Source organism: Aptenodytes patagonicus, chromosome 4, assembly GCF_965638725.1.
Source record: "Aptenodytes patagonicus chromosome 4, bAptPat1.pri.cur, whole genome shotgun sequence".
Classification (NCBI taxonomy): Eukaryota; Metazoa; Chordata; class Aves; order Sphenisciformes; family Spheniscidae; genus Aptenodytes; species Aptenodytes patagonicus.
This window is the reverse complement of record NC_134952.1, coordinates 2,104,137-2,121,084: the sequence shown is the minus strand read 5'-3', so window position 1 is coordinate 2,121,084 and position 16,948 is coordinate 2,104,137. Positions and strand designations below refer to the sequence as shown.

Here is a 16,948-nt window from a genome sequence, read left to right as displayed (position 1 = left end):
GAGTTAATCTAAGTCTCATTTAAGTAGTATTGTAATTTCCATGAGGTAAGATTGCAGCAATCATTTCTAGAAATTTAAGAAAAACTCTGTTCCTTCGCAAAAGAAAAGGGAGCTCTTCGTTCCTCTAGGGAACAGTGTTTTGGCTCGCATCCGATTGCTCTAGCCAAGTCACATTAATATGAATGGCACTCTGAACCTAGAAATCAAGATTCAGATGAATCACACAGTCATTTAAGTGTTCGGTATTTCCCTTCTTTTAATAAGTAAAGGCAACAGCCATTGTCATTTTTCACAATAATTTGCTGCAAGACAAAACAACCTGGGGGGGAAAGACTGCTTTCCATTAACAAATCGGCATCCTAAACACAAGGGTACTGAGATAAAAAACCATCAAAATAAAATAAACTTTTGATATTAACAAAGACAATATTGCTTGTGTAGAAGGATCCACGCGACCAAACAAATAACCACTTCAAAACACGTATGAGAGACTAAGGAAAATGCCTACAAGGAATGGAAAGAAGGACTGGTCAACAGAAAATTGTATTCTTTAGAGGGCAAAGGGCTAGGGATAAACCGAAAACGCAGGTCAGACTGAGACAGAACTCCAAGGAAATAAATCAATCTTTTTTGTATAACTTAATAAACGTTTAAAAAAGAGCTGCTATGGCATTTGAGAAGGTGAAAAAAACGGAGAAATCAATACATTCCAAAGCCTAAGCAAATTTTCCTTCACTACCAATTGGAGCGAGGACATGAAAGGTACTGTCCTGTCTTTGCAGGATCTGCAAACCAGATTCCAGTTCTGTGTGCTCCAAATCTTGCAAACGTCTCAGTTACAAGGAATTTGATACACTCAGATCTGGAGGAACAGGTAGTTGCCATTCCCTATTTCAAGGAGGCTTGGAATAATTAAAGCATAGGTCCAGTAAGCGAGGTATCGTGCCATATGAGTGGAGAAGAGTAAAACTAGTACCTACATTTTAGTGAATCTTTGTAACTACAGGTCTGTAGAATGACTACTATGTCTGTGAGACTTCAATGGCATGCAGACTTTTAGAAAATATTTTGGAGGAAATCAATAAATACCTGAAGATAAATACTAACAAAATACAATCGTACATTTCCATGGCTTACACAATCAGGTACACTTGATCTTACGACTAGTTTTCGTTCATGAGATAACACCTTCAAGACAAAGGACATGTTTCATCTACTTGAACTTGAGCAAAGTAACTGGTATGGTGCCAGATGAGAAACTGTTAAATCGCAGAAACTGAAACTCAGTACAGAACTGTTTGGCAAAAAGCTAACTCAAAGGAGGACAGGTCTAAAGAGCACCAAAAAAAGCAGGAGAAGGCTGGGGACATTCACCAGCAGAGTTGCTTAGGGAATGCCCCATGACACCCTCTGCAGTCAATTTGCCATAGACTGAAGTGAATTGACAGCATTTTGGGGAACCAAGTTGGGAGACAGTCTACACAGCATTGGGATGCTTCACAGAAAAATAGATCTAACTAAGAATGGAAGAAACAGAAAGAAAAATAGGAGGAAGGTAAGTATGAAAGCAAGAATGAGCACACAAATACTTCTAGAATCAGCTGGAATATTAGTGGGTAGCAAAAGAGAAAGGACCTGAAGGAGTCTCTCAAAAAAAAAAAAAATAGAGCATGATCTATTAATTCAAGGCAGCAGTGAGAAGTAAAGGGTACCTCTGAACATTTTCAGAAGAGAGAACTATTAATGCCTCTGTACAAGAAACAAATACCCTCATCTCAGATACTACACACAGTCTGGAAATCTACAGCCAAAAAACAGATCAAAAGAAAAGTATTACAACGATCAGAGGAAAAGAGCACTTTTTATAAGCATAGATGAAAAAGGATCTGGTTTTATTTTATCAGGCCAAATAAGCCAGAAAGAATAGGTCCGAAATTTCTGAATACCTCAAGGATGTCCGCTGGTGGAGCCAAAGAAAAAAAAACAGAGATATAAAAGTAGACCTAATAAAATAGGCTGAAAATTCAAAAACAAACAAATAAAATATTCCCAACCACTCACACAGTGGAACAGTGGGAGGAATCTAAACACTTAAGATAAAAGGAGGAAAAATTTTATGGTAAGATTAATACTACCAGTGGGGACTGTACTCACTGAGCTAGGTGGTCTTTTCCAATCCAGTGTTATGATCGCATACTAAAACCCTTGTGAAGTCCTAAAATCTCCAGGCTCACTTCCTCAAAAGTGCTATTGTTATGAAGTTTTGTTTATTAAAAGCCTCTGCATTACAATGCATGAAGCCAATCTACTTAGAGAATAATACAATGCCATATGGGATACTTAAAGATTTTAACAAAACTTCCCCAAGGATCATGATCCAAATGTGTCTAACCACAAAAAAACACAATAGAACCTCTGCCACTACATACAATTGCTGTAGCCAATTATACACCAGTGCTACATTTAAAATGCAACTACTAGAAAACAAGCTTTTAGAGCACTCGCTGGCTTCAGAAGACAAAATGAAAGCACATGGTGAGCATTAAACTTAACAAGCAACACAGTCACTAGAAACGCATACATAAGTTGAAGTTTCTCACACATGCAAGGTCCTAAGATCAGGAGCAATCATGCTCCTGGGAAGGACTAGGTAGGTCTACACGGCAGGGCAGTCCGCAACAATCTCGAGTCTGCAAGGTAGATGCCATAGGTCAGAGAGAATCAGAGTTTCTAGTTGGAAGAGAGCCTCTGGAGGTCTCCAGACCCACCTCCTGCTAAAAGCAGGACTATTGCTGGCAGTACGGATCAGCTCAGCCATCACTTCGTCCCGCCAAGTTTTCAAAAATCTTCAAAGGTGGAGATTCACTGCCTGGGTGACCTGTTCCAGTCACTGCACCAACCTCCTGCGAACATTCAGTCCGATCTTCAAAGCCGCAATCTATGGTTACTGCCCCTTGTTATGTTATCTGTAACCATCCTTCCTACTGCAACACCCTGATTTTATATAAATGATAAGCAGCCTCAAAATCACATAAGCCATCTCTCTCAGTACCCTCGGTGAATCCCATCCAACTTCATAGAGGAGGTTTTCAATGTATTTCCTAACTTGTTGCTCCCTCAGTATTAACTGCCCCTTCTCCTTTCTAAACTGTGCTTGTTTATAGCTATAGGAAAGGGTTTCGGTTGTGAAGACTGATGTAATAAAGACTTTGAACTTTAACCTTTCCTGTATTTACTTATCAGGTGACAAGCTTTAGTGGCTCAACTAACATGAGAAACAAATCCCTTCTTCCCAAATGTAATTCGTTAAGACAGACATCAACAAATTCACCCTTGCCTCTCATCTGATACACAAAGAATAATTGTGTGGTTTTCCTCCCACCCAAACCAACCTTTTTTTACTTTACCTGTGAATAAAAAGCTTTATAAATCTTTGTTTTGGGGAAAAGTGCAATCATCAAAAAGTTGTCTCGGGTATGGAATTCAATTGGTAGATGAGCAAGCAAGGAACTTTTGAAGTCTATAAAGAGAGCAGCAACAATACTGGTTGAATCCTAGAAAAGGAAGAAACAGGACAAATTATAATTAACAGTTATTGGAAGTGAAGAAAAGCGTTGATACATTAAATAGCAGAGATCAGAAGAGAACTACTACAGTCATAGCTGGGCACGCGTAAAGATCTGAACATTCGTTAGCTTGCATAGTGCGGGTATGGAGCAGAAGGATCAACTGCAGCCCCTTACAGTACTCCTCGGTTTCTACTTTGCAGCTATTAGAAACATCATAAGCTTTAAAGAAAGCATCTGAGATTGTTCTAAGCACCTAAGCTTTGTCTTGTCTTGAAAAGAAAAGCTTGCATTTTAATATCTACTCTTTTCCCTCCACCAGGAACTAGACCTTTAGCCCTTCCCTCCGCTAACGCTTCACAACAAAGCCACCTTCATCTATACCCACACATCTCCTCTGACACAGATACCCTGGCAGAATGAATTAAATATCAGCTAAAGAGATTAGAAGGATGGCATGGGGCTATTGCAAACTTTTTTTATACCATGCTCTTGAGTTTCTGATCTGAAAGGAACCATGCTGCAATGAGATACAACTATCAGGCCTGCAATTTAAAGTGTAGGTCACTTGCATGTTGGAAGTGTCCTGTTTCTCTCGGATTCTTTAACATTCACACAGTTCTACTAAATCTATTGCTCTTTCACCTGAATTATGTCTTCACCAACAGGAAGCTGAAGCCCTCAAGATCAGTCTCCATCAGAAGCACTGAACTCAGGTTGTCCAATTTTTTTTTCCTAACAAAACAACACTGACCCTTGGTTTTCTGGATTTCAAGATAGGCATTTATGTACAACTTTGCAGGATGCTGAAGTGTTTTATGCTCAAGCTTTGACTGGTAACTCTTTTCACACCAAGTATTAGAAATACAGTACAATTCAGCAGTGTGAAATATCCCTGGAGGACAGGGATTCCATTACTTAGGGTTCAAATCAGAAATCGAGTAACATCCATCTCCCTTTCAACAGAAGTGGGCAAAGACCTCTACTTACTAATTTTTGAGAAGAAAAAGCTCAAGTTGGGGAACACTTACACAAGAATCGGTATCAATTCAGAGACATTTGCAAACAGAATCTCTACCCTTTGCTGACTGAGGGATTAATTATAGAAGTAAGCCTCTCAAAGTCATTGAGGTTACTGAAGAACATACAAAAATGCTCTCCTAAAAGAGAACAATTTCTCTTATGAGAAAACGGCTTTTGGAACACGGTCCACAGACCCTGGATTCTGCAGGATAGCTTGCAGATTTCATGAGGAGCGACTAAGAGGCCAACTCACACATGCTGCAATCTGCATGTGAAGTGCCCAACAGAACGTGCTCCTCCTCCTGGAAAACATTTAGGGTTTCACAAATCGAAAAAAGCTGAAAAGAAGCAGCAATAATCCCCACGGTCATAAGGTTAAAAGAATCCATTTCGAAGTTTTACAAGATGTTAATGTTGTTGTGAAATCTAAGTATTACTTAATAATATTTGTTCACGCGATTAATGGCCAAAATGAATGCTGAATTCAGGTACTTACAAGCTGAAATACTTGGTCTTAAGTAAGACCTTAAAACCAAGCACATAACGTCTTAAGCACTATACAGTAAAGATGCCTTATACAGTTTATCGAGACACTGATCTAGTTGAAGATGTCCCTGCCCACGGCAGGGGGGTTGGACTAGATGGCCTTTAGAGGTCCCTTCCAACCCAAACTATTCTATGATTCTATGAACAGCTGCAGAAGAAATAAAACCTGGGAGTTTGGAGACTGGGTGGCAGCGTAGCCTATTGGGTTTTCTTTTATTCCCAGGATGGCTGGTACTAAGCTAGAATAGTGCTGCCTTACGAGATGGGAGATTTATGTTTGACTCTGCTAAGATTAGGATGGTTTCTGCTTTAGACCTTCATGGTACAGTTTTGTGAGGAATCTACCCCGTCCTCCATGCACTCGATGTCTATGAGCCTCAAGGACTTCCAGAGCTTAGGTGGCAGCTAGGTGCCCAGCTTCCCAGAATAAAGAAGCCTGCAGCACATGTTGGAGGCAGAAGTGCAGACATTTTCAAGTTAAAAAGAGAAGCATCTAGCAGGCATGGTGATAGAGCTGCTAAGAAACTGTACTTTGCCTCACTTAAACTATTTGTATCTTTTATTTTAATCCAAGCATTAAATTATCCTTTCCTTTCCATCAATATTGTTGTTGCAATAACTTTTGGAAAAAGCATACTAACAATTACCCTTCTTCTCCTGTCACTTCTTAACATTTTAAGCTCTCCACCCTTGTATTATGCCAAGTCAGTTAAACAATAAAATGCTCTCTGTCAAGGTTTAGCTTTACACAAAAATGTGGCATCAGTTCAAGAATGATAGCCAGGTCCCATAAATAGCTAGTTTTATGAAAGTGAGTGTCTTGAATCAAACAATAGAAGGAAGGTCAGTGTTAAAATAGCTTCTTAAACTACCAAGGGGCAATCAATATGATATACAAGAAAAGGCAGCTAAGGCAAGATTCTCTTCACTGTTGTGTTTTCATCTCAATTGAATCTCTCACTTTCATTGTACTTTACTGGTTTCCTCCATTATACGATGAAATCATAGCAAACACAATGATTTCTGGAGGTCACTAAACAAATGTCTAATACTGTACCTGAAGAAAATAGAAACTAAAGGAAACAGGGAATTTTTACTTTCTTCAGTGCTTAGAGACAATAACCAACCAAAATAATCTCTTTTCCATTCTGAAAAAGTGATAGTTAACCCAGCGTGTCTGCCTTGAAGAGGAAAAAAAAAAAAAGCTGAGTTGCCATCATTAACCTAACTCTTAATTCCCACTAAGCCAGAAGACCAAACTATTAGCGTGGCAAGTTGGCCAAGTGAAGTAAGTTGATCACAGGAATGGCAAAAGTCTACGCCTAACACATTGTGTCTTTTACTGTAATTACTCAGAATATGTGTAATTACACACAACATGCCCTTCCTTCTCACTTCTCAGCTTGGGAAACATGAACCAGTCATTCCCTTCACCCTGTCAGTTACACAACGCTCTGCGACAGTAGACAGACACTGCTCGTGACCTCTCCAGAGATAAGTAGTACACTGCCACGAACACTTGACTGAAGGTTAAATATATTTTGAATAGAAGGCAGCATTTCACCCTCCAATACACCATATGACTTCACAATGCCTTGAACTTTTCCCTATCCATCACTTAAGACTGCTAGATGCTTTACGAATGCTACATTCTGCAATTTTTCTTTTAATAAAAAGCCATTTTCCACGCTATTAAGACCACAATGATAACTCAGTCTAACACAAAATTCTCTACTCCTTGCGGTTTAGCTAATCAGTAATCGGTTAAGCTAACCAATACCAAACGTGTAGAGATCTGCATCAGTTATTACAGTTTTACACACACACACTTGTAAAACTGCAACTGAAATTAAAACTTTGTACTAGTACCCTACGGCATTATCGATAAAAATTGATAAAAAGTTTATGACAGTAGGAACAAACAAAATACTCACCCCATCATAGAGAGAAATGGAACTCATGTGGTTCTTTGAAATGGAAATGCTGCCATGGTGGGGATCAGAAAAGAGAATGCCATCGGAAAAGTAGTACAATTTGCCTAGAATTTGAAAGAAAAAAAATTGTATTAGGTACACATCAATATTTCAGCATCATGTGACGAAAGCCTCTTCTTTCTGAGGAAGAAATCTATGTTCTTGCAGAATTTTTTTTATATTTAACATGCAGTACATTTGAGTAAAGACTTGGGATAGCATCTAGACAGCATTCAGAGCACAACCATTTGATCTTTACTGGATCTCACTATCAAAGGCAGGAATCATGTCTATGATTGCATTTGACTTAATCTTATCCCCTAGAGCCCACTTATCGTAAATATTCTGTGTTTTTTTTTTTTTTAAAGCCAAAAAAAATTCCGTCATGTTGAATTGCAAACTTACAGAAATGTAAAACTGACAAAACAAGAGCTTAAGAAAAACTTACATCCAAAACAACTGAAAATTTAAACATTGTAACTCTGTTAAAGTTAGTCAGATTTTCAGCAAAGTGTCACCACACTAACACATGCCATGCAGACAGTAAAAAAAAAAAAAAAAAAGGTGTAAGACGACAGTTTTCCTTTCACTTGCTCACCAAGACAAAGTTTAAAAACAGAAAAGCCCTTTACCTGCAGACTTGCATTTTCTTTTGCGTATAGAGACAACTGTTACTGGGCTAGCAATTTCCCTGGAAGCTAACCATCTAGTGACAGCCAAGAGAGGCAATCACAAATTCAAGGTCCAAATTCAGAGCAAGTAGAATGGAGACAAAGCCATACATAATTACATAGATGTGGAGGTTTAATGAACATATACAAGATGTTCATTGCCGATGCTTCCAGTGCTCACAAAATCCAAGCCACAGCACAGGTATGTGCCTTCTATTGAGTGGTCGAGGAAGAAAAATGCAAAATACAACACTTCAAGTACAAGTATCTGTCAAATCTCACGGAATGTCACACTTCACAGAGAATGTGTCAATGGGGAAAGAAAGGAAATCAGAGATGTTAATTCTTTTGTAACAGAAAAGCAAGCCGAAAAGAGTATTAATTAATCCAAACTAAACCAGCTTCCTTTAACATGAAAGTCAGTGAATTATATCAAGAACAATTTGATATACTACTTGTGTATTTTCTACAAGTGATGAATCATAGAATCACAGAATGGTTTGGGCTGGAAAGGACCTTAAAGATCATCTAGTTCTGACCCCCCTGCCATGGGCAGGGACACCTTCCACTAGACCAGGTTGCTCAAAGCCCCGTCCAATCTGGCCTAGAACACAATCACAAAACAGAGTTTAACTGGCAAGACTTGCTCAGTTAAGCTCAGCCTACAAAAATCCATTAACACAGCAGTTGTATCTGCATACTAAGGAAAAGGTTTGACAGCTTGAAATTTTTTGATGCATTTTATTCATGAATGTATACCTTATTACAGTAAGACACGCGTGACAGAGAAGGAAGATGAGCACCTGTGTGACAGCACCTTTTTTCACCTACTCTTGCAACGCTACATAGCTGCAACCTCAGTAGAGCCCAAATTAGAGCACAGCAAACTGTCCTGCAGCGTACATGAAAGGGAACGAGATCAAGTTCATTTTCACTTGACACCTAAGAAAATATCTCGCTCATTGAAGTGTTACACAATAGTCCTTATACCACCTACTTAAAACTCTCCATCCCAATAGTTATCAAAACATTTAACTTCACAAACCTCCCCCCAAAAAAGGCAAAAAAAGTCAGTTGCTCCATTGGGGCAGACACAGCCAGTTTTCACAAAGCCAAAAAAAAAAAAAAAAATCACCATTCTTTTCCTTATTTACTGAGTGAACCTGTGCCCACAGTACTGTATTGCAAAATAGCTAAGTATGTTATTCTGCATTAACCTTCTTTCTTTAAAATCTGTTCAGTTAGAGCAAAAGCAAATTCCACTATGTGAAAGTCACTATTTAATTGCCTTGTACATCATTGTTTATCCTCAATACTCTCTTTGCATAACTACAAAAACAATAAAGCTAAAGATTTTCCCCTAAAGATCATCAGCTTATACTAAGCACTTAGATGTCAGATATTAGTTATCTTCTGCTGTACATCAATACTGTGACAACAGTACGTTCTCTGGACAGCGGAATATAAAAATATTGTGCCTTAAGAAATATGTTTTGATTCAACAACTTCTATTTATTCTTCCGTGAGTTTTCTCAAGGCAAAGCAAGGCACGTTAACGCAAGGCTGTGGAGTGAGGGAAACCCCTCCCAACAGTCCTGCCAAATTGTCTTTAGTCATATTATTGGGATATTCAAATTATTTAAGTTCTTGAAGGAAAAGGCACCAAAAGAAGAGGAGTGATCTAAGACTGTTGCTAGTAATCTTGCATCAGAAAGCAGTAACTTGACTGAACCCGAGAAGGACCAAGATCGAGCATCTTTCTGTAACACGGTGAGCATCTGTGCTAATGAACACTGAAGTTCCTGAGTGAAAATGACAATGGAAAAAAACTGGAACAGCATGCAGCTCCAGGAGGAGGCTTCCGTAGGAGCGAAGAACACAAGGCTGTAAATAAATTTAGAAGCAAATCATTCCAATCCCCTCCTACATCACAGACAGCGTGTCACGTTGCCCAAAAGGAACATATTTGCCTTTACTGCTTGAGCTGAGAGCCCATGGCATACTGTCACTACTGTAATGCCCACTCTTTCCAATCTAATGTTCATATAGGTACAGGAAAAGCAGAAAACATGGCACACCATCCATTAAGGATAGAAGAAGCCAGTTTGTGCATGCTTTCGAACTTTAACTACGGGAGAAAGCCATCTCCCAGCTCTGCAAAGACTCATTCTCAATCATGTGAGACGAGTCTCGTGTGCCTCAAAAGCAAGCCTATGGCTCTGACAGGAATCCCTCTTCTAGGACTAGAAGTTTCAAGCAGAGGTTGGGGACAAAAAAGTAAAACATGGAGTTTAACAAGAGAAAGTTGCAAAGGCAAATGGAAAGAAAGCTTAAGACGATGGCATAGGTACGCTCACCAGACATGTAAGTCCCAGAAACTGTGCACCTCATGTTTTTTTTTTTTTTTAAAAAAGTGGACCAACTCTATAAGTAATTGAAGAAACACATCTCACCTTCTGCAGGCATGGCCTGTGGATTGCTAGAATAAATATACGCTCCATCACCTCCAGTGAGTAAAGTGCCCAGAAAAGATTTGTCTTCCTAAACAGGAAAAACCAACAGTGATATCACAGACTGCATTGAGGACTGTGATCCAGGCAAGAATATTTTCTCATGCTTTTGCTTCAAGAAGAGAGTTTTATTTTTAAATGGCATCTGTCAGAACTTTTAAGAGTTTTAAATCGCATTGATACAGAAGAACTAGTGAAAGACAGCATGTCAAGAGTATAATTTTTAAAAGCACTTTGCCCCGGTTTTGGTTTTGCCACCAGCTATTAAGTTACAAGTTATTGTCACAGCCACAAGGCACAGCTTTTTGTTTTTAGATTGTCAATCTACTGAACTAAAAGTATATTACAGGAAAATAAATCTAATTATAATGAAGATTTCTGGTAACCACAAATTAAACCACAAATGTGAAACTTGTGTGGTTTAAGATGTTCCCAAGATCCCAAATTCTTTTCTTTTTCATAGTGCTTAAAGTGTTTTCCTTTAGACATTTAGCATGCTAATTAAGTTAAAAGAAAGTCGCATGTAGAATGGCATTAAGTTTTGGGGATTTTTTTTGAAACACATGAGCTCCATGGGTAATACTTAGTGAGACTTCCATGAAATCGTAGCTTTATTAGAACTCTTTTTGCTCTTGGGTTTTGTCGTTCTTTGAAATAAAGAAAACCTCAAACTTTTACACACAATGTATTTTTTTTGTAGGTCAAAGTTTGACAGAGACAGGGTAGAACAGACAAGCCTTTCATAGAAGAGGAGTAACAAACATAATAAAAGCCAGTTTTGCTAGCAGCTAAGATTTTTTTTGAATACTGGTTCTTGAAAGTGTAACTTCTATCATTTAACAAAAATGTAAAATTTTACCTTCAATATATGCTGTGCCTTTTCAGACAGTTTCACATCACTATCTTCAACCTGTAGCCAGAAACAGTTTCCATTTGTATTGTTAGTGGATACAGCAAGTCTAACGTGCTAAACGCATTAAATACTAAAAAGCATTAAAGAAGATTCAAGGCAAACAAGAATCTTAGGTACCACAGACAGATAAAGTCCCGAGACCAGAGTGCTTCAAAGACAGCTTTGTGCTCTTCAACACTGTGTTACCACGGGACTGAAATAGTTCCTTGAAACACGTTCAAGGGATACTCCCCATTAGATTGTTTTATAGACCAAAATAGTATTGTATAGACACAAAGTAGTGTACCCCATTCAGTCTTATTTTTTATTACTGTTAAAGTGTTTAAGAAGTATGGATTGCCAAAGGGTATAATGTTGCCCAATTTCATAACATTCATTGGAATTCTACCTCTAACACAGTGTGGTACATTAGAGGTCTGGAAGCAGACCTTCCTTTCTGTTGGGGCAGGCATTTAAGTGGTCTGAAGTACCCCACAACAAACAGAATTTTCAAAAGTCACACTGTGTACCTGAAAAACACCCAGGCCTTTACACAGCTAAAAAACTGAAGTGGTGAAAATGAAATAATTTAAAACTTCTGTTATGAATGGAACCATCAGCCTGTTCCCACTTATCAGTTTTTCATTTCATGTCCGAATTCAAAAATCAGAATAGTATTAATATTTTAATATTGGGCGTTTCAACGCCCAAGTTCCATACTTTTTCCTCATACATCCATACGTTTGTAACAAGTTTTCATTTATGAATCTGTATGTATAGGAAAAAATTAAATAACTTTTAGTGTACTAACCAGCCAAGAAGCGTATCTTGGGATAGCTGCAGTCAGTATTACGTGGCTGGTTTCTGAATTAATGCTGCCATCTGCAGGGAAGTAAATGGAAAGCAAAGTAGTATAATACCATCCATATACTTCAGACTGTTCCATAAGTTACTTTTGCGACTTGAAATTTCTTTAGGAAATATGAAAACTTCCTCATTATTTTAAGGACTTATTAGCATTTAAGTGAAGCTTTCACAGCAGACTAGCTCCCAGCCTTCTTGTGCTGTAACATACACAGAGCTGCTATACAATACCGAAGAAACGCTGCTTTTATTCTGGTCTTAGTATATGGTTTCTTCCTTCGCTCTCCTCCCCGCCAAAAGTGTTCCAACTCCCACGGTTAAAAACCCACAGGCTGTCTGGATACAAGAGTTCGTAAATATTGTTCAGACAACCTCAATAACTACCTTTATCACATGTAAACAATCTGGAAAATATGCACTTGTCTGAAGTTATGGAAGTTACTCAGTATCCCGTATTTTAAATGTAAGACTGTTCCAAAAAGCTTTCTAAAAATCATATCCTTTTTTAGTTTTGTTTCATCTCTTCCAAACAAAGAGCAACTGAAATTAAAACGTATCATATAAAATGAGTGTTACAAAAGTGATGGAAGAGAGCTGTTCGAATTTCCTCATGCAATAGAAAACATTCACTAAGATTGAAGACAATTTAGGAAGGGTACTATTACACTTGAATTTTTTACACCTCAGCCCCGCTGTATCACAAGGCAGCTATAAAATCCAAAGTCCTTTCAGTGAGATTAGAGAAACTTGACACTTAACATATTCATTACTAGCAAGCTAAAACATTTAGGTCTTTTAATTAACCCAAAGGCTTAAAACCATAATGGTAATAGTAGTGACATCCATCAGAAGCCTTTTTGCTCTTCCGTCACACCAAAGCTAACAGAATGACAACGCTGGTGTTAGAATTTAAAATTAGTTACCTTTTTCTTTTACTTGTATCTGTGATGTTAGAAAGGACTCCGAAAAGACAACAGATCCCAAGCATCCTCTTCCTGTGAGGAAGTCTGGAATGTCAAATACCATCATAGACGCCTACAGTAATCAAACAGTTGGGCAGAAAGGAAGAGAAAGCAGAACTTGAAACATTTCAATGGAAGCAGCAAAATTCGTATGTTTTAAACCTCCTAAAACACCGCTTTTGTGTTGTGGTGGAAAGTCTGACATCGTAACTCTATGTTAATGTTCTATTCCAAATTCCACTGTCTGACTTCATGTTAAAACTCAATCTTACCTCAGTTTCAGCATCTGAGATCTAGCTCGTCTCTCCCCTTACGTTTGTATTCACATAGATAAAAACCTCAGCACGCCCCATTGAAAAAGGCCACTCAAGCTCTATTTTCTAATAAAATGTATAATCAGAATACTGAACAGCTTACTTACCGTTTTAATCAAACTCAGGCTATCCGCATTATCTAATGGAGTAATTCTAGAACAATAATGATAATTAAATATTTAAAGGTTAGATCATTTTGAGTGACTTCAGAGCAGCCAAAAAAGCTATTTCATTTTAAAACAAACTCTTATTTGTGTAGGCCATTTCAGTCAATTAGACAGCACGGGGATTAAAAAAGCACAAGCTTGTGATATCAACTAAGTTAAAAGCACAGTTTTAAAAGGAATCTCTTAATGGGCTCATGCTGCTTCTACTCATTAACAGTTAATAAAATTGGTCTGCCCAGTTGTTTTAGATTTTTTTAAAATGTTTTTAAGATTCCACAGAATTACAGATATGAAATCATTAAACTCATACACAAAAGCATTTAGTACCTCTTGTATGAAATAATTAAATGCAGTGTTTTCTCAGAAGTTCCAAGACAAGAAAAATAAACTTATTACTGTACTAAAAACACTAATTAATAACAAGAAGTGTAAGACAGCGATACAAACCTTCCGTGGTTATTCACAGCCTGAATTTGAAAAGCGATTTTGGAGCTGTAGAACAGAAATTGTACTGGTGAAAAATGTGTTTTATACTTCTTCTACATGTGAAAAATAAGCAGTAATAGATTTAAAGCAAAATAACTGCTGAAGTGATTAAAAAAGCGGGAAAAGAAAAATGGAATAGTTATAATGATTTTAATAACCTGAATGCATTATGAAGTCTTGGAATTTGGCAGTCAGGCAAGTTCAGTTTAAAATTAACATTTGACATATTTTTTCCCCAAAGAAGCTAATACATTGACACAATACATCAATCAATAAGTATTTGAAAATACATACCGTAATGCAGTTTTAAGTTGTGTTAAATGAAGGGTATCTAACACAGACATAAGCATCTGCTCTGCTACCTCCTTTGCCTGAAAAAAGGAAATTCAGAATAAAGTATCTTTTCCCTTACTTCCAAATCCCAGCAATTACAGGAGCACCCGTAAGATAAACAAGAGACCGTACACTAAACAATAACACACTGATGCACCAGGCTAAAATTTGTTCTTTCACATAGCTGATTTTCCTTACTATAAGGTTAGGAAAATCCATGAAAGATGGAAAAACAACTGTAGATGGATAAGATTAGATATACTCTGAAATTTCTCTTTTTTAAACAGAATTCAGAGCGACTGGTTGGAGGCCACGGTATTAACTTCATTAATGTTATAAATAAATGTTTCAGTCAACTGCATTTTTTTTTTATTTTGGTTTGCGTGTAATCTTATAGTGCAAGCAATCCAAATCAACAATTACAGCGTACAGAATCGGGGCTTCATTTACCTTGGATTCAGTGGAAGTTTTAGCATAGCACTCAATGCCAGCAAGCACAGCCTCTACAACAGCAGTATATATTTGCGACAACAGCGTACTGAAGAGAAATACAAACACAACATTTACTAGACAGATAGAGTTTTCTTCCTCCTCCGTTTAAAGGAGCAGTTTTTCCTCTCATAACACAACTCCCTTATATGGAAGGGGTCCTTGTTCATAGAAATAGTCCTTGTTCAGCATAGAAATAGCTTTATACTTAACCTTTCAGTTTAAAAAAAATAAATTAGAGCAAGTAAATTGCTCAAATTACAGAGTATCTTGGGGAAAAAAACCCTTGACACAAATGTATCCTTGCTCTCTTCAGTCAAGAACTAAAAAAAGTTTCATTGTTGACTTTCGCTGCAGTTGTGCTGAGGATCACATCCTAAATATTCCAACAAGAACAGAACAGTAGCCCCATGTTCCGCAAAAGCAAAACTGGAAAACAGAGTGAACCGACTTCAGAGACTGACTTGTTCTGGAGCATGTCAAGCAAAAAAGATACCAAAACAAGCCAGTCACCTCAACCTTTTGAGCACATCTACATCACAGCTAAGTCTGATTCCCTTCTTAAAAGGAAATTCAAAAAATTGTACAGGAATAAACAAAGGTTAGGCAAAGCCAGAAGCGACTCACACATACTGACATATTTATCGCTCCAGAACTATTGGACAAAAACCACCTGTGCCCAACTAAGAAACATCAGCCTCTGTCTTCCAGCTAAATTGGAACAAAAAGATTAGCAGATCGACAAAACAGTCCTACTTCCCCAAACTTTAACTCCTCTCATTACTCCTCTGCAACTGCTAGATGTTGAGGGAGGGAAAAGGGCGGAGGAAAGAGAAGGATACAGCATTTAAGCCATGTGCAAAGCATTCCTGAAGGATGGAAAAAAGCATCTGAAGCTCCCAAACATGGACCAACATGGAGGAACCTCAAAATGCACCAATACTTGTCTTTGAACTTCATCCCCAATAGCAGTAAGAGATTTTAAAATCAAACCTCCTTAGTACTTTTTGAGGTTTCTTCCACGTAATTTCATGTACACACACATTTAACTTATGTTTTCAGTGCACACTCGCTACAGGAAACACATATAATTCTTCCTAACTCTGTAACCATTCCTGTTTTCACTCAAATTGACATATATATTTGCATGAAAACACCTCACAGTGGGCTGTGCTTTATATTAATATGCTACAGTTACCTCACTCTTCTTCCCATTTTAAAATTTTAACACTAACAATGCAAACCAGAAAATGGTACTGTCTTAAAAAAAAGTAAAAATACAAAGTTTACCCCAGGGATACTTAAAGTTACGCAGTCAGTTTATGCACTCCAGCCAGTCTGCAATCTAGGTTGCAGTTCTGCTTCCTAAATACAGCCAAATTTGGACTGAGTAGCGCTTATGAAATATTTTTCCACTTTTTATTTCATTGGAAAACATTGACAAATATAAGAACCAGTTACAGGACTCAGCTGCAAACCAATTCCAAAATCATGAGGTCAGGTTTGCCAGAAAAGCTAATTTTGCTGCTGTTGTTGAAACTAGATTGTTTGATCCAATACAGGGCCGCTTCCAAGAAAAAGATATTCTCATAAAAAACACCGCCTCTATCAGCTGACCTCCGCTTTGCTCAGAACTTCTCTAGCCATCTCTGTTAGAACTGTATTTAGCACAAAGTCGTTTAGAAGTGGGACGAGAAATATCCTGTGTGTTTCAGCAGAACATATACGTAAGCAAAATTACCTGTCAAAGTTAACTTTACTATAAAAAATGAAAAATCTGCTGCTCAGTCTAGTAACTTCACCTTTACGTCTTTGAGAACCATATCACAATTACCAAAAAAAGTCAGCAGCACTTAGCATGAAAGGTCACCGCTACCGGCCTCTGACACACCTTTAATGTCTCGCTAACGTGTCACGCAGGCTTGCAAACCGCTCTGCTGCAGAAGCAAGAACAGGCTCCTAAACTTATCCCAACTAGCAAGGAGGACAAAACCTCTAAGGAAAGGTCTGGTTTATCAAGATCGAGAGCAGTACCAAAGCAGATTATCTACCATGTTCTTAAAGCTTGACAGGTATCTACAACATGCAGAGAAGTGGACGTCAACATGCATAAACAAAGTTTTATTTTGTGAAGGTCAAAATGTGCGGAAGC

At 37.9% G+C, this 16,948-nt stretch overlaps 1 protein-coding gene across 1 annotated transcript in view; it reads right to left on the bottom strand.

Moving 5' to 3' along the window:
• DNAAF9 (dynein axonemal assembly factor 9) overlaps positions 1 to 16,948 on the bottom strand; it is an 80,024-nt gene that overhangs the window by 27,968 nt on the left and 35,108 nt on the right. The window contains exons 13-22 of the mRNA XM_076337514.1: positions 14,758 to 14,845; positions 14,269 to 14,345; positions 13,936 to 13,980; positions 13,429 to 13,474; positions 12,969 to 13,080; positions 11,993 to 12,063; positions 11,149 to 11,199; positions 10,233 to 10,320; positions 7,070 to 7,173; positions 3,408 to 3,554 (exon numbers count right to left, since the gene is read on the bottom strand). Coding sequence (XP_076193629.1) covers positions 3,408 to 3,554; positions 7,070 to 7,173; positions 10,233 to 10,320; positions 11,149 to 11,199; positions 11,993 to 12,063; positions 12,969 to 13,080; positions 13,429 to 13,474; positions 13,936 to 13,980; positions 14,269 to 14,345; positions 14,758 to 14,845 — 829 coding nt within the window. The remainder of the gene's footprint in view (positions 1 to 3,407; positions 3,555 to 7,069; positions 7,174 to 10,232; positions 10,321 to 11,148; positions 11,200 to 11,992; positions 12,064 to 12,968; positions 13,081 to 13,428; positions 13,475 to 13,935; positions 13,981 to 14,268; positions 14,346 to 14,757; positions 14,846 to 16,948) is intronic.